This window comes from Sphaeramia orbicularis, chromosome 13 (assembly GCF_902148855.1).
Source record: "Sphaeramia orbicularis chromosome 13, fSphaOr1.1, whole genome shotgun sequence".
NCBI classification, from domain to species: domain Eukaryota; kingdom Metazoa; phylum Chordata; class Actinopteri; order Kurtiformes; family Apogonidae; genus Sphaeramia; species Sphaeramia orbicularis.
In genome coordinates this window covers 13,735,659-13,757,934 of record NC_043969.1, presented here as the reverse complement: position 1 = coordinate 13,757,934, position 22,276 = coordinate 13,735,659, and the positions used below count along the sequence as shown (strand labels likewise).

At 36.5% G+C, this 22,276-nt stretch overlaps 1 protein-coding gene across 4 annotated transcripts in view; it reads left to right on the top strand.

Moving 5' to 3' along the window:
- Positions 1-22,276, top strand: part of igsf11 (immunoglobulin superfamily member 11) — a 150,193-nt gene that overhangs the window by 39,259 nt on the left and 88,658 nt on the right. For all 4 annotated transcript variants that reach the window (XM_030151650.1, XM_030151651.1, XM_030151649.1 and 1 more), the window contains exon 2: positions 8,244-8,273. In XM_030151650.1, the coding sequence (XP_030007510.1) occupies positions 8,244-8,273 (30 nt within the window). The remainder of the gene's footprint in view (positions 1-8,243; positions 8,274-22,276) is intronic.

Genomic DNA, 22,276 nt, shown 5'->3' with positions numbered 1-22,276 from the left:
GTGCATATGGGCCTTATCTTTGCTTAAATGTGCGTTGTGTATATGCCTTTATTATCTCGGATCATTGCTTGACTGTGTCGAGTTCTCAGTTCACACACTGGGTTAATTGACCTCTGGAGATGTTTCTCTCCTCAGTGATAATGAGTGTCTGGATTATATGATTATTTCACATATTCCTTTAGAAGTGAGATTTGTCCGGGCTTTGACTTCTGATTGGCGGCTCATTATTTTTCTAATTGAGTCACTGCACCACAGCTTCTCACATACTGTATTTTAAGTGTTTCCGCGATGGCGTCTTTGGAAACTTTTGCCCATTTGAAGCATGCAGCGACGTTTTGATTACACAGTTTCTGCTGAGTAGAGATTAAAGTAAGATAATGTGGTTTTATTTCTAAAGTCACAACAATATAAAGTGGCTTTGATATCAGAGAATTAAATTCTATTAAATAAATGGTTTTCCTATCAATTGTGACACATTTTAAATGAAAAACTCAATGATTCATTTCAGTGTAATTGACAAAAATATACTTGGACAGACCACATATACAATAATCTCAAAATGATAAATTTCCCGCAAAAATGATGTAGTGTTTTTGCCCACAACTCTTAATTTGTTAAATTCACATGCAGATAAATATTATATGAGCAATATTAAAGGTCTGATCATCAATGATTAATTGTCTTTGTGCCGTAATGTAGGTTAGGACCCAGGAGGCTAGCGAGCTGGAACGTAAAACAAACAAATCGTTCTCCATAAAGAAAAACATCTTTTAACACCTTCTCTGATGCATCCTGCATTATAATGACCTGTATTCCTGATAACAAAGAGAGCTGACGATGAGAAATGATCAGTGTGATGAAGTCATGTGGGGCTTTTGTTACCTGTGTTTAAATTTGTTTTTAGCATTCTCAAGGACGTTGTGTGTTTTCTGTTGCTCAGTGTACATACACATGAGCGGACACACACATACTCAGAGGCATTCACACCCAGACAATCAAAGAAACAAACTAATGAAGGCTTTTCTTAAACAAACAACTTGATTAAGACTCAGGAGGGGAGAGAACCAGGTGTGAACACTGTGGGTCATGAAATCATGTGTGAACGCATGCCAGCGATGTGTTTTAAAGATGCTGTTAGTAAGGTTTTAAGAAGTACGTCGTCTCCTGAGGGACTTGGTTTGGGCATGTTATCTCCAACATGGCTGCACACTACCTGGTGATCATCTTCTATCTGAACAAAGAAACAGGAGAGGTGTATGTTTGCCTTTGGGAGGCATGTTCCTGTTTTTCTTGAAGCTGCATATCTTCAGTGTCCACTGTGCAGTTCTGTGTCTTTGTTTCTCTGCACTTACACAGCAGGAAGCCTGTGAGTGAAGTTAAGCAACAAAACAGACCTTTTGGACAAACAATTCTCACTGTATATACCAGGGGTGTCAAACATGCGGCCCGGGGGCCAAAACTGGCCCACCAAAGGGTCCAATTCAGCCCCCGGGATGAATTAGTGAAATACAAAAATTACATTGAAGATATTAACAATCAAGGATGTCAAAATAAATTTAGTTCAATTCCATCTAAAGTGGGTCAGACCAGTAAAATTCGATCATAATAAAGTATAAATAACGAAAACCACATATTTTCTCTTTTTTTTTTAGTGTAAAAAAGTAAAATTACACAAAAATTTTAACATTTACAGACAAGCCTTTCATAAAAAATGTGAAAAACCTGAACAAATATGAACAACCTGAAATGTCTTAAGAGATTTAAGAGTAACTTTACCAATATTCTGTCTGTTATTAAATGTTTTGTGCATTTGTAGATCCACTGTGATCTGTGCGTTGTAATGAACATTTAAAAATGAGAAGCTGAGGCCAAGAATGGCACAAATTGTTAAAATTGCCGTTTTTTTCTTAATAAATTTCATTTTGGTCATGGTTCATATTTTTCCATTTTTTTAAAGGATAGTTTGTAGATGTAGAAATTTTGATAACATAATCTTACTTTTTTCACTCTACAACATAGAAATTAGACAAACAAATTTTGGAATTGATGTTATTTTTGTGTTATTATGTTATTATTTTAATGATCTGGCCCACTGCAGGTATTGGGCTTTACGTGGCCCCTGAACTAACATGAGTTTGACACCCTGGTATATAGTTATTTTAGGGGATTTACCTCTTTATGTTGCCAGGATTAATCCGCAAATGAAGAACGAACACTTTGATTTAACACAAAAGTTGTAACATTTTAGCTCTTGCTCTTGTCACATTATTTTTGCAATAAACTCATTACAGTCATTACATAATTCCTTAAATAATTCTGGAAAAACTTGAGGCAACCCTTAACCTTTTTCCTCCCATTACATTCAATGTGTTCAGTGAAGAAAAGCGAAGAGTGGTGAATTTATTTTACAGAAGGAGAGGACGAGGAAAGCTTAATGAAATTATATGGTATACATAAAGAAGATAATGTAGTAATATATATTCTTATCATTTAGTGGTAAATTATTTATGGCTTTTATAAATGATTCGTTATCATTTTAATCTCATCATTTATTGATTCTGGAAATGCACAAATCATGTATTGTAGTACGTAGGCTTCTTGATTCCAGGAGTTTCTGAATTAAATAGAAGCATGTACAGTATTTGTGATCACTAAATATAGAAAAAACACTTTAAAGCTGCAGTTAGCCTCCAGATGATTTTCTGAATGTCTTTAAAATGTCTCCATCTTTACACTTCTTCCCAGGCCTGACTGAGAAAAACTGTCAGGGAATTGTGAGCGCGAACTTAGTAACATTGGTAAACAAAGGCAGATGTTTGAACTGTGAACAAACACGCATAAATTAGCACAAACGCCGATGTCAGTGGCAGCGAGCAAGGCCAAGGCAGCGTGCGTCAGAGTTACAGAGGCGTCTGTGATATGTGTCCCTCAAATGGGTTTTTACCTGTTTTTTTTTTAACTTGTAGTGAGAAAGTGGGGCTACAGTGGGGGTCTGGTTTGGTCTCCATGGAAACTGACATTCTCTTGAAGGTGCTTGGCAGCCGCTGCCAATTGTTGAGCTTGGGTAATGGTTCGAAATTCTCCGTAAAGTGCCTCAGAGGTTGTGATTAAATTCAACCTGCTCAGGGTAGACTCACGCAGTGACTAATCACACCATTTTAGAAAGACGGAGAGAAAAAGCTTCATGGCATTCAGGCAAGGAAATTTATAGTCTGCTCACATATTAAATATTTATTTTCACTGCCTTGTTTCTGACTGGCTGTCAATCTCAATAATATTTCACTTTTGCTCATAATAAAAGCACTGTTACATGAGATAATGCTTTGATTCTTGCTCGGACAGGCTCATTGAACCATCATTTATGTTTACTTTACATTAATATCATGTTCACACAGAGGAATGACCATTTGTCCCTGAAACATAAAGAAAAAACACTCATGTGCAACACTTGTTTTTCTCTACATTATTTAACCCCCCTCCACCAACCTCTTTCCCATGAGCCTTTGCTGGCAGACTTAAATAAGAATGGTCAGGCTCCAGTGCTTAACAACTGATGAAATGATGGCTTCTCTTCATCTGCTAGGCACAACGCTTTAGCTGTCAGTAGCAGTAGAATGAAGGCAAGCTGAATGTCAGTAGGTGAAAAGAATCAACCAGCTGAAGCTTCAACCGCTCACCTCTCCCCACACTGCTCGCTCATGCAAAAAATATGGAAGATTATAGACTTTGTACATGTTTATACCACAGGAGCATCACAGAGTGTGGAATTCAATGCGTAAACCCTAACAAGAGAAGCTTTTTTTTTTTTTTTGACTTTGGTCTGCTCCAGTTGTATTTGATGTTGTCACACATAAGGGGGCTGTAATAGGATTCTCATCTGAGCAAGATGACTATATGTTTCCAAGAATATAAAGTCTCTGTTCCACAAACCTGAATACTCATGGGGGTCTGGTTGCAAAGGCCTGGATTTTGAGTATCCACCGTGCTTAGGTCCAGGAGGAATGGCGAAAAGTTGCAGAACACCAAAACATAGATATATGGATCTAAAATATGCTGATATGAAGTATTTTTGGTTCACACACATTGAGATTATTCATATCTGAGGTTTGCAGTGAGTTTTTTTTTTTTGTTTTTTTTTCTGGCAGTTGGCATCGACAAAATGGGCAAGTGTACCTGTGTTTTTTCAGAGTTCTTGGTAAAACTCCATCAAAGCTTCTTTGTATGCCACAGGAGCTCCTGTTGTTCTCAGCCTGGGTGGCCAGTTTCTGTTTAGCCTGAGAAAATTAAAGGTTCTCAGCTAAGCACAGGTTGTTTCTGTCAACCTCTCCTCTTTTCAGGATGTTGTGAACTGAAGAACAGTGCAATACAATAATAAAGTTGTGTTTCGTGTGAAGATAAAGTGAGTTTATATGAATTGAAATGTATCACGTAAAGAAAAAAAAGAGTAAAGCGGTTATATGTGGACGAGTATGTGATTGATGCGAAGTCTGGAGTCCTGCCCTTTAGAAAATGAAAGAGGAAAAGCATGTGTTCCCAGGAGAAGTTATGTCAAATGGTACCCTGCAAGCAAAAAGCTTTTATCGCTGCTGATAATATTTAAAGCACTTTTCAGCGAAAGTAACGATTTTTAAACCCCGCACTAGCCGAATGTCACTGATAAAGCTGGAGTCAACGGTGGACCATCCCACTGAGCAGATTCTGTTATCAGACAGCAGATGTAGCAGGCATCTGTTTGCACATGTACAAACCAACCAGCCGACAGGACTTTCATCCAGCAGTTATGAGATAGTTTGTACCAGTGCATCTGCTTTAGACTGGAAACCAGTAATTGAGGGCAGAGCAGTTCAGGGAATTAGGGAAAAAAAAATGTAGCTATGGGAAATTTACTTCTGGCAAGGTTGGTGAGCATAGTTTGGCACTGGGAGGTGTTTTAAACATTAATTCGAATTCCCATCGCATACATTATTTATTCTGTATCGAAATGAAGACGCAAACAACCACAAAGTATTTGCTCTTATGTCCATTGTGGCTTGTGAGTATTAACAAACCTCTTAGCTTAGAGCTGAAGCTATGAATCATAGTTTACACTGGAACAAGGTATATATGTCCTTGCTATAATGTCTGTAGTAGATTATTATATAATATACAAGCACATACACAAAGCATTGTAACAGATCAGTGCAAGGTGTCCAAACCCTTATCTCCTTATATTTTTAGTTAAGTAATTTCATATCAGTATAACAATACATTTTACATACAGCACATAGACAGGATTATTTCTTATTATATTATGAATTTTATGCTCAACAAATAACAGCTAGATATTCTAAGACACAGGTGTCAAACATGCGGCCCGTGGTTCCAAAGGTTCCAATCCAATCCGCGCGCATGATTTTATGGAGTGCAAAAACTACACTGAAGATACTAACAGTCAAGGGTGTTGAACTGGTTTTAGCCCAATGTGATCTAAAGTAGAATAGTAGTCTAATAACCCTTACGATAAAATGTGAACAACCTGAAAATTAAGTACAATTTTAACAATATTCTGTCTGTTACTAAATGTTTTGTGGATTTGTAGATCGATTTGTAAATTGTGTCAATAAGCTGACAGATAATATTATAGACATTATTTTAGCTACACATCCCAAAATTCAAAATTTCAACAATATCATGTTTGTGTAACATTGTGTGTAATGCACATGTACAAGTGATAAGTTGAGGCATAATATTGTTAAAATTTAGCTTATTTTTCTTAAGAAATTCAATTATTTTCAGGTTATTCACATCTTTTTGTGAAAACATAATTTGTAAATGTAAACATTTTCATAATTTAATGTTTTTTATTGCACTAAAATGAAGAGAAAACTTGGAGTAGTTGTTATTTTAGGTTTTTATGCTATAATTTTAACAGTTTGGCCCACTTGAGATCAAATTGGGCTGAATCTGGCCCCTGAATTAAAATGAGTTTGACACCCATGTTCTAAGACTTCTGTCAGGCATGTAAAAAAACTATATAACATGAACTTATTGTTATTATGTTATTATTGTTATTATATCTGTGGTATAATTTACAAAGCCTCCTATGGTGTATGGTCATGGCCCTATATTTATGTTATCTCATGCACTGTAAGCCCGGAATTTGTATTTACTAAAATGCTTTAATTACAGTGCACTTAAATGATTAAGTTTTATGATGTTACTATAAAATGTTCAGTATATTCTACTAATTTGTAGACATAGTTGAAAGTACGAAAAAGTTTAAGTTGAATGGAATTAAATCACTAAGTTTTAGTCATGACCACACCTTTTTATCTTCGCATTGCATTGTGGGTATTGGGCATGTTGTTGAAAATGTGTTCTTTTTCTGTGCAGGGGTTCAGCGGGGTTGTGGTGTTAGTGTTAATTTGGATTTAATGTGTGTATGGCAGTGTTTATTGGCCTTTTTGTGTTTGTTTTGTATTTTTGTAGAGCTGCACCATGAGTCAGAGCCATAGGAAGAACAATGGCTTTCCTGTTAATCTAAAATTATTGCTGTACAATGGAAACGGAAAACTTAATGTCTTGTTGACCTTAAAGTACTTTCTGTAGTGGCACATGACATTGAATTAACTTTTACCACTACAACATATAAAATTGAATAATTTCATAACTATTTTGGTCAGGAGTAGGACTTTGAGTTTGATTATTAAAAAAAAGTGTTTAATCAATGATAAAGTAGTCTGGCTACAACTGAGAAAATTAGTCAGTGTAACCTAAAATGCTGAGTTGGATAGGGGTTGTTTTTACAACAGATTTAAAGTACAAATAACTTGTTTTTAGTGTTTTCTACTTAATAGTTTAAGTTCAATACTTTTAGCATTAAAGGCAATCTCTTGCCTCAAATTTTTTGAGTAAACTCTACTTATCCGGGCTTACAGTGTGTTTACTGTCAGTCAAATGACAAAAAAAAAAAAAAAAAAATGGTGTGAATAGGTCATTTGTGATGCAATGGGATATGAATTATACTAGACTAGATTAGACAGACTCTGGAATGAACTGCCCCTGTCCCTCCGTGTGGTCGACGCTGTGGACTCTTTTAAAAAGCAGCTCAAGACGTTTTTATTTAGGGAAGCTTTTGGTTGATGGATTTATCCTTATAATTTATTTTATGAAATTACTCTTATGTTGCTTTATTGCACCCATTTTATGTACAGCACTTTGTGATTTTTATCTGTGAAAAGCCCTTTTATAAATAAACTTTACTTACTTACTATTATATATATTATTGTTATTATATCTATGGTATAATATGCAAAGTACAGTCTTTTCATATCATGCTTCTTTTTTTTTTTTTGAACTCTTCCTGTTCATATTTACCCCCTCCTATGTTGTATGTTCATGGCACTCCATGTTTATGTCATCACATGTTTACTGTCAGTCAAATGACCCAGAAAAATATTGGTGTGAATCAGTCATTTGTGTCACAGTGGGATATGAATTATACTAGGTAATATGAAATGATAGTTTTGCTGTCATTACAGTAGCCCATTCATCTGTGAGGAGAAGCCAATTGGGTTGATTCCTGCCAGTAGAACAGTAAAAAATAACCCTGCCAGATGTAAATCAGTTTAGAATGATAATTTGAGTACATGGAAGCAGCTGATATTAACAGAAAGCTGCCCAGTCTCTCACAATGAGGTTATGATGCAACGTTTTGCACTGAATTGCACTCTGGGTAACAAGTGTGTGCAGGTGTGTCAGAGAAAATCATCTGGTCCTTGAATAAAAATGTGGATGTGAAATGTTTTTGGATCATGAACTCTTTGTGGCGGATTTATGCACGGTGATCACTTTATGCTCGGAGCCAGGGAGGGTTTTAATGAACTGTCCACTGTCGGGATAGATAATATGTCGATAAAACACATGAACACACCCACTCTCTTATACACATGTAGAAAAAGTCAATAAGTTTTTCATCCTAACACTAGTGCCGAGACAAGAATGTACTAACAATTACTTGTAGTTGCAGGAACATGAAGTACAAGCAAGTCTTGAGTGACACGGCTCAATAGGCAATTACAGAGCAGTATTGAGAAAAGCTGCCAACAGGGACAAAGCGTAGTGTGGCTCCGTGTGCCTACAGTGTTGTTGATTTTTGTTTAATTTGCTGTATCAGTGATTTCACACCGTCTGACATTCTTATTCTTGATTACGCCCATAATTCATAACAGTAATTATGGTTTCTTTTTTTTTCTTTTTTGCAGGTTCAAGGTTTGATCCACACACAGGAAGAGGTAAAAACAACTCATTCCTAAAATCATTTCCTACTGACTAATTTTTCTGAATGTACCGTCTGGGAGACAGGATGATTAGCAGGCATTAGGCCGTATCTGCAGTTGTGTGTGCTCAGGTTGTGTGGAGATGGATACGGGGGGCTTTATTGAGAGAGTCGCGGTTGGCTGTTTTCAGTGAATTCCCCATATGCATGCACGCATACAGTAGTTAGTGCAGCAGGCTGAGGCTTTAATCGCCCTGAACAATAAAGGTGGATTATGGTATCAGTCATGATCAGACACAAGCGCAAACTAAACCGCACCATATGCGCTTGCTGAAAAAGCAAGTGAATGTCGACACAAATGCCATTAATTTGAACAATGCGCAAAAAAACACACATAAATCATACTTTGACAGAAACAGTGATTGTGATATGATCCATGGTGTCGCATTGAGAGTGATTTTGCACGTCATCTTCACTGAAAAAAATGTCACATATATATATACTGGGGTCTGTACCATACAAGCACATTCCCTTGTATCTGTATCTGTAATATATGATTTGTAACCTGGGTCCATCTCTGCCGCCCCATAATGCTCTGTTGTGTTTATAGAGGTATGTTTGGACACCTTGTCTCCTGTGACTTTCATATTGCACTTGCTATATTGCAGTTTCTATAATGTTTTGCCTCATAGTTTGGTCTTAAATGCAGTCACTGAGATGTTACTTTAGAAGTCAATGTACTGCACATATTGCCAATTGCAGGGGTGTCAAACATGCGGCCTGGGGGCCAAATGCAAAGGGTCCAGTTCGACCCTGGGATGTTTTTACCAAGTGCAAAAATGCCACAGTCTTGAATTGAATTAAGCAAAAAAAAAAAAAAAAAAAAAAAGGTTGAATTAAGGTAAAAATCTTGAATTAAGCCTAAAAAAAAAAATCTTCAATTAAGTAAAAAAATCTTCAATTAAGCCAAAAAATCTCAAATTTAGCAAAAACTCTTGAATTAAGCCAAAAAAATCTTCAATTGAGTAAAAAAAAAATCTGAATTAAGCCAAAAAAAAATCTTCAATTAAGTGAAAAAAAAATCTGAATTGAGCCCAAAAAGACATCTTCAATTAAATTTAAAAAAATTGAATTAAGCCAAAAAAAAAAAATCTTCAATTAAGTAAAAAAAATCTTGAATTAAGCAAAAAAAAATCTTCAATTAAGTAAAAAAATCTTGAATTAAGCCAAAAAAAAATCTAGAATTAATAACTTAATTTTTTTCTTTGTCTTAGTGCAAAAAATAACATTAAATTATGAAAACATTTACACGTACAAACTATCCTGTAACACAAAAATGTGAATAACCTGAAATATCTAAAGAAAATTCAGCACAATTTGAACTCTTTTCTGCCTGTTCCTCAGTGTTTAGTGTCTTTGTAGATCTGATCCATAATGCACATGGACAAATGATAAGTTGAGGAATAATATTGTTAAAATTGCACTAAATTTTCTTACGTTTTTTAATTTAAATTTCAGTTTTTCAGTTTTTTTTTTTGGATAGTTTATAAAAGTAAGTATTTTCATAATTTAATGGGATTTTTTTACTCTAAAACAAAGACAAAAATTTGGAGTTGTCATTATTTATGGGTTATTATGTTATTATTTTTCTGGTCCGGCCCATTGGAGATCAGATTAGCTGAATATGGCCCTGAACTAAAATGAGTTTGACACCCCTGGCCTATTGCATATTACTATGAAAGCTTCCATGCCATAGTTTTATATTTGGTCTATGTGTGTGATGGTAATTTGACAGAAAGCCTCTTCCTCACTGATTTACTAAAACTTAACAGAGCATTTAGAGCAGATTTCTTGTGCTTTTTACAGTGGCAGTAACAGCAATTTGAGGGATTTGGTAATGGTTTGAGTTTTTGCCATCTAGGCGGCATTTGATCATTATTGCGATGGTAGACCTATGGCTCTTTTGGTCTATTTCTGGCAGATGGAGTCTGTAACGGTTTATGTCTGTGGCCTTCCCTCTGTAGATCCCAGAGTATTTTAGTCTAGAATAATCCCCACCATCTGCTCCCTCCTCTACTACGCTTTAGCGCTCAGTGTCTCTCTCTTTTCATCTTTCCCTCCAGTTTATTTCCTATTGCATTTCCTCTTTTTTTTGTTTTTTTGTTGTTTTTGTGACCCCTCCCTTTTGCATGATCCATCCTCGTGTTCTCTCTCCCACTTGACGCGACCCCTCATCCTTCTGAGTCTTTCCGCAATCTCGACCTTTTGCGTTTACATGGTTGCTTTGCTTTTATTCACTCTTGTTGTAAAACTGTTAATGCAGTCAGTGTACTCCACTTCAGTGTTTCCCTCTTTATCCCTCTCCATTTCCACATTTACCCGCCCACGCCAAAACCTTGTCTGCGGCCTGTCAAATCCTAATCTGGGTTTCCACGAACAAGGACTTTACTCTCACATTTCTAATATGAAAGCCCTAAAAATCCAATTTCAAGGATGTATGGAGCTGCAATTTAGACATATGTGCATAAGTCTTGCAAAACTGATCCCCAGGACTGGGTTATTTGTAAATCCACTATGAGCTAGTTACTACATCCAGTTAAAACAGATGGAACACCATCTAGTTACATATGGAACATCATAGAGCCAACTAAGGCATAACTTCTAATAAATTATACTCGTCATACATAAGTAAGTAAAACTTTATTTAAATAGCCTGTTTTAAAACTCACAAACATAAAAAGGCATGGAACAAAGTGCTAAAGTGTAAAATCATAAATAAATAAAAAAAAAAAAGTCGTAGGCCACCTTTAGCGATGCTTTTTTCACAGTTGAAATGAGCATATATTTTTTTCCTCACTATCTTTTCTTCAGATACAGCAGGATACAGGAAATATCTGCACAGTGCATTTAATAAGGGTATTTAAAGGGTTGTCAAGTCAGTATTTATTGTGACCCCTGACCCCATGACAAGAAGCAGCACAAACAGTTTAGAAACATTTGACATATGTGAATGAAACCTGATGTAAAACATCAGAAAATGAATATCATAAATCTCATCTTGTCAGAACAAAAGGGTTAAAGACATGTTAAAGGGAGTGATATTTTGCTGTTTTAAATGAAATTATGCATTTTAAAACATTTCCCTGTGGTCTACATAACTATAAATGCTATGCTTGGGTCTGAATTCTTCATTAATTCAACTCCACAGGTCCATCTTCAACCCTATTTCTGAATAACGACACCAGAAAGGTTGTTTTGAGTGCTGGCCCTTTAAATGCAAATGACCCCACCCCCCTCCAGGTTGTTGACTGTGCTGCTCTGTCTCGTTCAGCCACTTGAGTTTGTTAATACAACCAACAACTGAACATTTAGGTAATCGGCTCGAAGTTTGGACATATTTTCATTATGGGCGACAACCGCTGCTGCTGACAAACAATTATGTCGTGCTCAGAGAAATGTTCATTGAAAGTCTTGACCTTATATGTGCAAATGCTGTGACGTAACTAGTTATAAAATGTGACAAATTAAGCAGGAATTGAAATGGGTTGTAGAAATCCACTCGATTTTTACCTGAATGAATATGAAGATAGCTTTGCAGCACCTGGAGGGTTCAAATTCAAACTTTACGAACTATTAGGGTCCAAATACACAAATAAATGTATCAAAGACTAATAAAAGTGGGTTTAGCAAAATATGATCCCTTTAAGTGAAAAGGGAGGTCACACCAAATACTTCCACTTTGGTTTATAGAAGCTGTTTTTCCATGAAACATATTTTTTATCGCTGTATATAGTTCACATACAGTATATCAAGATCTCATATTAATACAGAAACTGAGAAGTGCATATGTGAGGTCATTAGTTGTTTATCATGTTGGTATGTGTCACTTTCAGTATGATTATTGGTATGAAGTTATTGTTGAAATATATGTATTACAAGTTATGCAAACTATGAATTAGATAGTTACTATGTGTAATATATATCAGTTTTCCCGGTCGGTTTACTATCTGTTATTTACATTATTAGGACTCTAAACAGATGTAACATTATCATTAAGGAAGCAGAAGTAAAGTGTTATGTTATATAATGAGAGGTGGGAGTGGGATTTAATAAGTTTTTTTCTTCCCACTCCTTTTCAAGCAATACATATCGAATTAATATTGTTATTACAAGTGTACATGGCAATTGCTATATTGTCTTGATCACCTCTATTTATTAATGTTTGCTTTGTTATTAGTCCTTGTACACACAAAAGTTTAGTTTTTTCATCTGCTTGAAACAAATAAATAATAAATTAAATTAAAAAAAAAAAGTTAACTTTAGTAAACCAACAAACTTAATGCTGGGCTAAGACTTTTGCACAGAACATATAATGAACTGAACAGTGATAGACCAGGGGTGTCAAACTCATATTCTTTCAGGGGCCACATTCAGCCCAATTTGATCTGCAGTGGGCCAGACCAGTAAAATAATAACTGAAAAAAAGTAAGTTATATTATGATCAGGTTTACATCTAAAAAAAGTGCAATTTTACCTATTTTCTGCCTTGTTTTATCAGTTTATCATTTACACATGTGCATTACAATCGCACAAAACATTTAGTAACGGGCAGAATATTGGTAAAATTACATTTACTTTACTAAAGATATTTCCGTTTGTTCATATTTGTTCACATTTTTAAAAAAGTATAGTTTGGTAATGTAAACATTTTCATGTAATTTTCCTTTTTTTCACCAAAAAAACCAAGAGAAAATTTGTTGTTATCATTATTTATTGGTTATTATGATAATATTTTACTGGTTCTGACCCACATGAAATCTAATTGGACTGTATGTGTCTGCATGTGGAACCTGAATTAAAATGATTTTGACACCACTGATTGTTCATGTCTTCAGTGTAATTTTTGCATTTCACAAATTCATCCCGCGGGCCAGACTGGACTCTTTGGCGGGTCGGATTTGGCCCCCGGGCCGCATGTTTGACACCTGTGTGAGAGACACTCGGATCAGATCACTGCACTATGATTTTGAGTGTCAGTGTATTTTTTGTGTTGGATCAGAGGTTAAAAATAAATCAGTTTTACAGAGGAGCAGAGTTTAAAAGTTAAAAGCATGAAATGACACCTATAAAAGACTTCCCAGCTTTCATAGTGAATCTTGAACTGCGTTGTATCACCTCTCATCTTCCTCTTTAGTACCACAAAGATACAGAGGGAAAAGGCTCTTGACTCTGAGCTGCTCTGCTGCAGTTGTTGTGTGGCAAATCGCACATTACATGACTACTGCAGAAATCCTCAAGTGTGTATCTGCTGCATCCGCTCTTTCCCAGACTCCGCTCACACTGATGCTCAAATAGAGGATGAGCTCTTTGTCAAATCAGTACAAGTGAAAACATGACAACAACACTACACTTGGCACAGAGAGGCATGCGTTTGTGACATTGCTAATCTCCATAGAGAGAAACAGTGTCATAATGTGAAGGGCAGAGTACAAGGTTTATTCTCCTTGATAGATTCACATGTTCTGCGTGTGTCCCTGACAACAACAACACAAACTAAAATAGAGACAGGTATGACATTAGCACCTCAGTGACATGGTTGTCAGCCATGCAGAGCACATCTTTTTTTTTTTTTTTTTGCTGGATTAACAATGACTGAATGGATTAACAAAAGTGTGATTGTGACAGAATGATAAAGCATAACAGGGACTCCTGTGTCAAGTGGGTATTTCATAAAGCCGGATACCTTTAGCAGACACTGATAATACTCTGAGATCATCACATTTTGGCTCAGCTGTTAATGACGTCACAAACCCATGCAGCCCATATGCACATGCAAGGCCCCCCACTCAAAACCAGCACATACCCACTTAACACTGAGCGGATCATGTCCTTGTCATCGGACTCAAATCCATTAGCCCTCTCTCCCTCAATTTCCTCCTCTTCCGTTTCCTCCTGGGTCATTTATTTCCAAACGTCAGGTCCTCTTTTGGGAATTTTCTTTTGTGAGCTCATTAGAAATTACTACAGATTATGGATTGACAGTAGATTTTTAGATGCTGATATGATAAGGATAGTTTGAAGCAGAAAAAAAAAACTGATTAATTGGCTGGAATCACTGCCAAGACTCCCTTCCAAAATTTACCATTAAAAACACATTATGTCTGAAATGAACTCTTTTTTCCCACTTTCTCACAGAATCACAGAACATCAGACTTGTATTAATTAATCAATCTAACCATAAACATTGAAGTGAGGCCAATTTTTTTTTATTTTTTTTAATTTCAGCTCTATTTTCTCCCAAGGTCAGTATTTATAGCTCAGAGGTGTAATATTAACCAATAGACACTGACATGGATTTTTTCTTACATAAAAAGTGAATTACAAAGATAATTTCACCTCCATATCTACACAGAAGCTTTATGCCATGGGTGCCACATAAAGCCCAATATGACCTGCAGTGGGCTGGATCATTAAAATAATAACATAATAATACAAAAATAATATCAATTCCAAAATTTGTTTGTCTAATTTCTGTTTTAGAGCGAAAAAAGTAAGATTATATTATCAAAATTTCTACATCTACAAACTATCCTTTAAAACAAAATGGAAAAACATGAACCATGACCAAAATGAAATTTATTAAGAAAAAAGGGTAATTTTAACAATTTATGCCATTATTTGGCCTCAGCTTCTAATTTTTAAATGTTCATTACAATGTACAGATCACAGTGGATCTACAAATGCACAAAACATTTAATAACAGACAGAATATTGGTAAAGTTACTCTTAAATCTCTAAAGACATTTCAGGTTGTTCATATTTTGTTCAGGTTTTTCACATTTTTTTGTGAAAGGCTTGTCTGTAAATGTTAACATTTTTGTGTAATTTTACTTTTTTTACACAAAAAAAGAGAAAAATATGTAGTTTGTAATTTTGGCTGTTTTTGAGTACTTTTTGATTTTGCCTTTATATACTATATAAAGAAATGTTTACTATACCCATGTTTGGTATCTTTTTTTTCAGCACAACTTCATCTATCTCATCTGCCTATTATTTTTTCACTTTAACTTACTTTATCAACATAAAAGGACAAAAAACACACAAAAAATATAAAATCCGATTTGAAAAATGTATACAATTTATTGCATAAATAACACAAAGATGCTTAAAGAACCTTTTCAAAGACTTTGAAAGTAAATATTGGTTCTAAATATTAGGTATATCAAATCTAAATTGTAATAAATTAAAACGATACTCAAATATTTGATATAAAAGCATATCGTTACATAGGCGTTTCCCCCTGGTTCTCCCGGTTTCCGCATCCGGTTCAGGTGGGGGTCATTCTCACCCTTTTCTGTAATTCTAATGCAGTCTGTGGATTACAGTCCACAGATTCTGCCAGTTTTTTACGTTTTGAAAAAGGACAAAAAATGACGAAAGTACCCCAGTGGTGACCGACTTCCGACTTTACGATGTGCTAAAAATGCCATGGGGCCGTGACCGTAGACCCCTAAGGGTTAACATGCTTTCCAAAGTTTCTCTGACCTAAAGAATACATAAAATAAATACATAATAAAACCTAAAATAGGTTAAGAATAATATGAACTACATAACACAGAGATACTCACAGTCCTGTGGGAGATAAAGTGGTGCATCTTTCTAAGGAGCATCTACAGTAAATATTCAGCTCTCTTTTGCCTGCATTGCACTGAGATCGTTACTTATTACCAGACAAATACATAAAAGTAGTTGAAGTTAAGTTCATCAGTTTCAGCCACAACTGAAACTTACAGTACTTCACTGCAAAAACAGCCCTACTAGAAAGAAACCAGATATTCTTTCTATATAATAATAATAATAACTTTATTTGTATAGCTCCTTTAAAAACAAAGTTTACAAAGTGCTTTGACAGAGGGCACAACAGCAGGATACACGAAGAAAATAAAATAAAAACACTAAAACAGAAGCAACACAATTAGAGAGATGTATGAACAAGTTAATTATCAAACAAGATCAAATTTAAAATTAAAACTAAAAATTAAGGTTAAAAAGGCAGTAGACATCACATAAAAGCAATTCTATAAAAATGTGTTTTAAGAAGTGATTTAAAAGATGTTTTCTATGACTAAATTATCTTATCTTAAAGGTAGGGTGGGAGATCCTGGAAAAACAGTTCAAGCAAGCTACATTTTGAAAACACACAATTCAAAAGTCCAAACCCCTTTCTTCAGACGCCCCCCCCAAGACCACGCCTCCATTGTATTGATTGTACTTGCAGAGGGGGGAGGGGGGAGGGACAAATGGCAGGTGAATTTGATAGACATGTCACCATTCAATCATTTTGATGGGCTGGTTAAAATGATTGGATAGTGTTTTTTCAGTCCTGTCCGTTCCAGAGGTGACTAAGATTTTTTTATTGTTGTGTTAGAGCATTTAATTAATTGCTTGTAATCGGGATGTGAGGGGGATTTTAAGCAATACAGGGTGTTTAAAAAAAAAACTATACATTTTGAAAAATTACCCCCAGTTCTGCATTTGATAATTTTTGGAATTTTCTTGTATGGATGTCGGTAGGTAGGGGATTGGTGGATATTTGTCCAAATTTACAAAGCCAGGTTTTCATGCATGAGTAAGCAGGGGCAAATTGCGCAATCCAAGTTAAAACTGGTTTGCATGAAGTAGCGGAGGGATTTAAATCCAATCAAAGGTCATGGGAGGGGACAATGGGCATCCATCTTGTTTTCCACAAAATTGTCAGAGTTAACCCAAACCCTAACCCTAACCTTCGCCCTAACCCTAACCCTTGCCCTAACCCTAACCCTAACCGTAACCCTAACCCTAACCCTAACCCTAACCCTAACTTGGCCTGTCCTCAGTGACATTTTCAGACCTAAAGAAGTTTAATTAACATTGAAAGGCAGGAACAGCTCCCATAGGTAAAGAAATGAAATTGACATGGCGGCCAAAGTGTTAAAGCTGCAGTATGTAGGATTGTGGCCAAAACTGGTACTGCAATCACATTCAAAATACTGTAGAACGTGGTATCCTCTCCTCCTCCCCCCAGGCTAGGGGTTGCCAGATCCCGCATGAGCATCTACTACTAGTGTTTCCACTAATCCTTGCCATCACACCATAAATTTCATACAAAAAAATCATCACCAGACTTATTCTACATAAGTCTAATATGTAACAGGCCAGGACAAACATCCTGCACACTCAAATGAAAGTTTGCGAAGATTCAGGAGATAGAGAAAAGGGAAATGAACATTAGGTTTCACTTTTACTACAAGAGCCGCACGATCGTTTCTAACCCCCCACCACCACCACCGAACCATGGACGCCGAACTACCGAAACCCCCCCCCACACACACACACACACACACACTACCGACCCCCCCCACACACACCGAACCACGGACACCGGACTACCGACCCCCCCCCGACCGAACCACAGACGCTGAGCTACCGCCCCCCTGCCCCGCCCCCCAACTGAACCACGGACCGAACCCCCCCGTTCGGATAACACACCGCTAAATGAACAGGTCACTTCCACAGACAACACTACTACAAGGAGCTACCATGGCAAGAGACAAGTCCTACAGCAGTACCCGGTCTGTTCACCAGTCCCGGACCGGCATTCTCTTCACTGGGGCCAGGAGAAGAGACTGCTGCCCGGCCCCGGGAGAAGGGACCGGGTGAAGGGCCGCGACCCCGGCTCTCAGTGGCTCCTACCGGTGGTCAGACTAAGGCAGGGCCAGCGTCGGTCTTCAAATCCTTCTCCTCTTTCAGCCGTCTCCATGTTTCTAAATCATCTCCCATACATCTCCTTGTTTTATTTCTCACTTTGTCACGATGTATTTGGGAATAATAAGAGGCCTTTTAGGTTTATTAATGTCAGACATTTGTGATCAGAAATGTTCCAGCTGCAGCCCACTGGGAACTGGCAACCTGGATGCTGAAAGGCTTCTGACTCTGTGATTGGCAGACAGGTGATGGGTGGGGCATCAGACCAAAACACACAATGTCAACATAAACATCATTTCAGGGCTGATACTGAGCTTTTCAAATGGAAATATTCTGGCTGGACTACTACTGTCAGTGAGATCAGTATTTGAAATGAACGTGATTCCTTAATGTCTGGTGACAGTCAAGGCAATTTTACAATTATTTAGAACATAATTCCTACATACTGCAGCTTTAATGCTGTAACCTGGCAATTTTGTGGAAAACAAGATGGATGCCCATTGTCCCCTCCCATGACCTTTGATTGGATTTAAATCCCACCACTACTTAGTGCAAACCAGTTTTAACTTGGATTGTGCAATTTTCCCCTGGTCACTCATGCATGAAAACCTGGGTCTGTAAATTTGGACAAATATCCACCAATCCCCTACCTACCAACATCCAGAAAAGAAAATTCCAAAAATTAGCAAATGTGGAACTGGGGGTAATTTTTCAAAATGTATATATTTTTTGATGCACCCAGTAAAAAATGCTCCAGGAAAACATCTCCTACCCTACCTTTAAGCATGCCTGTGAAAAATATGCCCAACAGGAAAAGACTCATGTGATGATGATGGTATGTCTTGTGTGTTTGCTTTTACTGTGGTTGTCGGAGGGACATTTGTGCTAAAATTGCATGCTGTTCTACTCTGTAAATTGCTTGAGTTTGCTCTTGGGGTAGCTACTTCTGCCATTTCACTGTTAGTGTAAAATCTTCCATCATGTCATTCTTCTGTATCTCTTTTGTTGTCTCTGCTCCAATATATCTCATGGATTACAATATTTGAACATCATGCAGCGCTCTAAGAATGTTAGTAATGATTTTAAGGCAGGCAATCTGCTTGACTATTCAAAACGATTCTAATTGAAATGCTGAAAAGACAGCTCTAGCTAATCAGCTTAGTGATGCAGTCCACAGTCGAACGATAATAAAGAGGATCTTAGTGTCGAAGAGTATTACTCTCCCCTGTAATGAGAGTTAACATAAAAATGAGCTGAGGACAATAGAGAGTTGGGGAGGTTGAAAAAGAGGACGAGTGGCAGACGTGGAGAAGTAAAGGTGGTGGCTGGGTGGGATGAGAAAATGAATCCCATTGTTACAGCAAAAAGAAAGATCACACCGAGGACAGTGAAATTATAAAGATCAGTGTGCAGATTAAAAAGACTGAGGCAAAAGGTGCATTTGATCAGAGACACTGTTCTGGGTGTTACGCAACAAGGAGCAGTAACCTTCAGTCTTTGTTTTAAACAGATACGAGAGCTTTGTTGCATTAACAAGGAGAACGATCCAACCACTCATCGAGAACCAAGACCCCAGTGTGACCCTCCCTTTAGCAAATACTTAGGCACAGATCACAATGTTTTACTTGTTACTTGGAAACAGAGGCCTCTAATGTCCATGAATAAGGCATAAGACTTAGATTTGTTAAGATTTTTGTCAAAACTGGTGCCAAAATTTAAAAAAGTTTCAGATTTCGCTTTGGTGGTTCAGCCTCTATGTCAGGGGTGTCAAACTCATTTTAGTTCAGGGGCCACATTCAGCCCAATTTGATCTCAAGTGGGCCGGATCAGTAAAATAATAACAGTGAAAAAAGTTAAATTATATTATGATCAGGTTTACATCTACAAAGTTTCCTTAAAAATCTGAATAACATGAAAAACTTGAATTGTCTTGAGAAAAACAAGTGCAATTTTAACAATATTCTGCCTCAGTTTATCAGTTTATCATTTACACATGTGCATTACAATCACATAAAACATTTAGTAACAGGTAGAATATTGGTAAAATTGCATTTATTTTTCTTAAGACATTTCCGTTTGTTCAGGTTATTGACATTTTTTGTAAAAGTATAGCTTGGTAATGAAAACATTTTCATGTAATTTTACTTTTTTACACCAAAAAAACAAAGAGAAAATTTGGGGTTGTCATTATTTATAGCTTATTATGATAATATTTTACTGGTCTGACCCACTTGAAATCTAGCTGTAGAACTGTAACTGTAATTGGACTGTATGTGGAACCTGAATTAAAATGATTTTGACACCATTGATTGTTAATATCTTCAGTATAATTTTTGCATTTCACAAATTCATCCCGTGGGCCGGATTGGACCCTTGGCGGGCCAGATTTAGCCCCCGGGCCGCATGTTTGACACCTGTGCTCTATGTTATACAGTATTTTTTTTACGTTTTGTTCTTGTAAAATGTGAAAGCAAAGAATCCTAACAGAGGCTGTGGTTCAGATTTTGAAGTAAGGTTTATGATATGTTGCACCTTGTTTCTGACATGATGTATCCAGGGAACAGCAGCAGTGCAGCAGTGAGTACAGTTAACATAACAGTGCATCCAGGTGCACTGATGGATGAAATGCCATAAGACGGCTCTCTCCGGACTTTCTGCCACTCATCTTTCTCTCACTTTCACTGTGTGTCCTACACTTTCTGACCCCTCAACCTGGCCTCTCCACACACAGACGCATACACATATTGCATTCTTAAAGCCTCTGTTTATGAGGCGGACAGAGGTCAGGGCTGCGCACTATGAGTGGAATGAAACAGGACACACTAACGCCTCCAAAGCCACCCTCTATGCTATACTAAAAGACGGCCTCTGGAGAGCAGCGTGAAATCTTAACTCGTGGAACTGATTGTAAAGTTCATTTGGCGATACTGAAGAATGTATTTTTTAATCCTGTTATTAAAGATGAAAGTTGAAATAAACATCACTTGGTATTAACTTTGCATGCCATGTTGTTATTGAGCGGCCTGACTGTGATCAGATGTCCAATTCAAATTAACCTGTCCTTGTTCTGCCTGTCCTCTGGCACTGGCAGCGCACAGGATGTCCTCATCAAAGTGTTCACATGCACTTACTTAAGTATTCATTCCCTGTATGCAATACTTGTTCAACTTTCTGTCTGTCTAGAAATATAGCATATTATTCTATTCTATTCTATTCTATTCTATTCTATTCTATTCTATTCTATTCTATTCTATTCTGATCTGTTGTATTCTATTCTGATCTGATCTGTTCTGTTGTATTCTATTTTTTGTGTTCTGTTCTAATCTAATACTCTATTCTATTCTATTCTATTCTATTCTATTCTATTCTATTCTATATTCTATTCTATTCTATTCTGTTTTTTGTGATGTGTTCTATTCAACTCTGTTCTATTCTGTTGTGTTCTATTCTAATCTAATCTAATTCTATTCTATTCTATTCTATTGTGTTGTGTTGTGTTGTGTTGTATTCTATTCTGTTGTGTATGTTCTATTCAACTCTGTTCTATTCTATTCTATTCTATTCTATTCTATCTATTCTATTCTATTCTATTCTATTCTATTCTGTTCTGTTGTGTTGTGTTGTGCTCTATTCAACTCTGTTCTATTCTATTCTATTCTATTGTGTTGTGTTGTGTTGTCTTGTATTCTATTCTGTTGTGTTGTGTTCTATTCAATTCTGTTCTATTCTATTCTATTCTGTTGTGTTGTGCTCTATTCAACTCTGTTCTATTCTATTCTATTCTATTCTATTCTATTCTATTCTATTCTATTGTGTTGTGTTGTGTTGTCTTGTATTCTATTCTGTTCTATTCTGTTGTGGTGTTCTATTCAATTCTGTTCTATTCTGTTGTGTATCTAATCTAACTCTATTCTATTCTATTCTACTCGACTCGATGCTGTTCTGTTCTGTTCTGTTCTGTTCTGTTCTCTTCTGTTCTGTTCTGTTCTCTTCTGTTCTCTTCTTTTCTGTTCTGTTCTGTTTCTTCTGTTCTTCTGTTCTGTTCTCTTCTGTTCTGTTCTGTTCTCTTCTTCTCTTTCTCTTCTCTTCTCTTCTCTCTCTTTCTCTTCTCTCTCTTCTTTCTCTCTCTTCTATTCTTTCTTTCTTTCATTCTATATTCTATTCTATTCTATTCTATTCTATTCTTCTATTCTATTCTATTCTATTCCCATGGCATGCCCAGAATATCCATATGTGATTGCTCTATCCCTCCAGCAGAGAACAGGTCTACTTTCT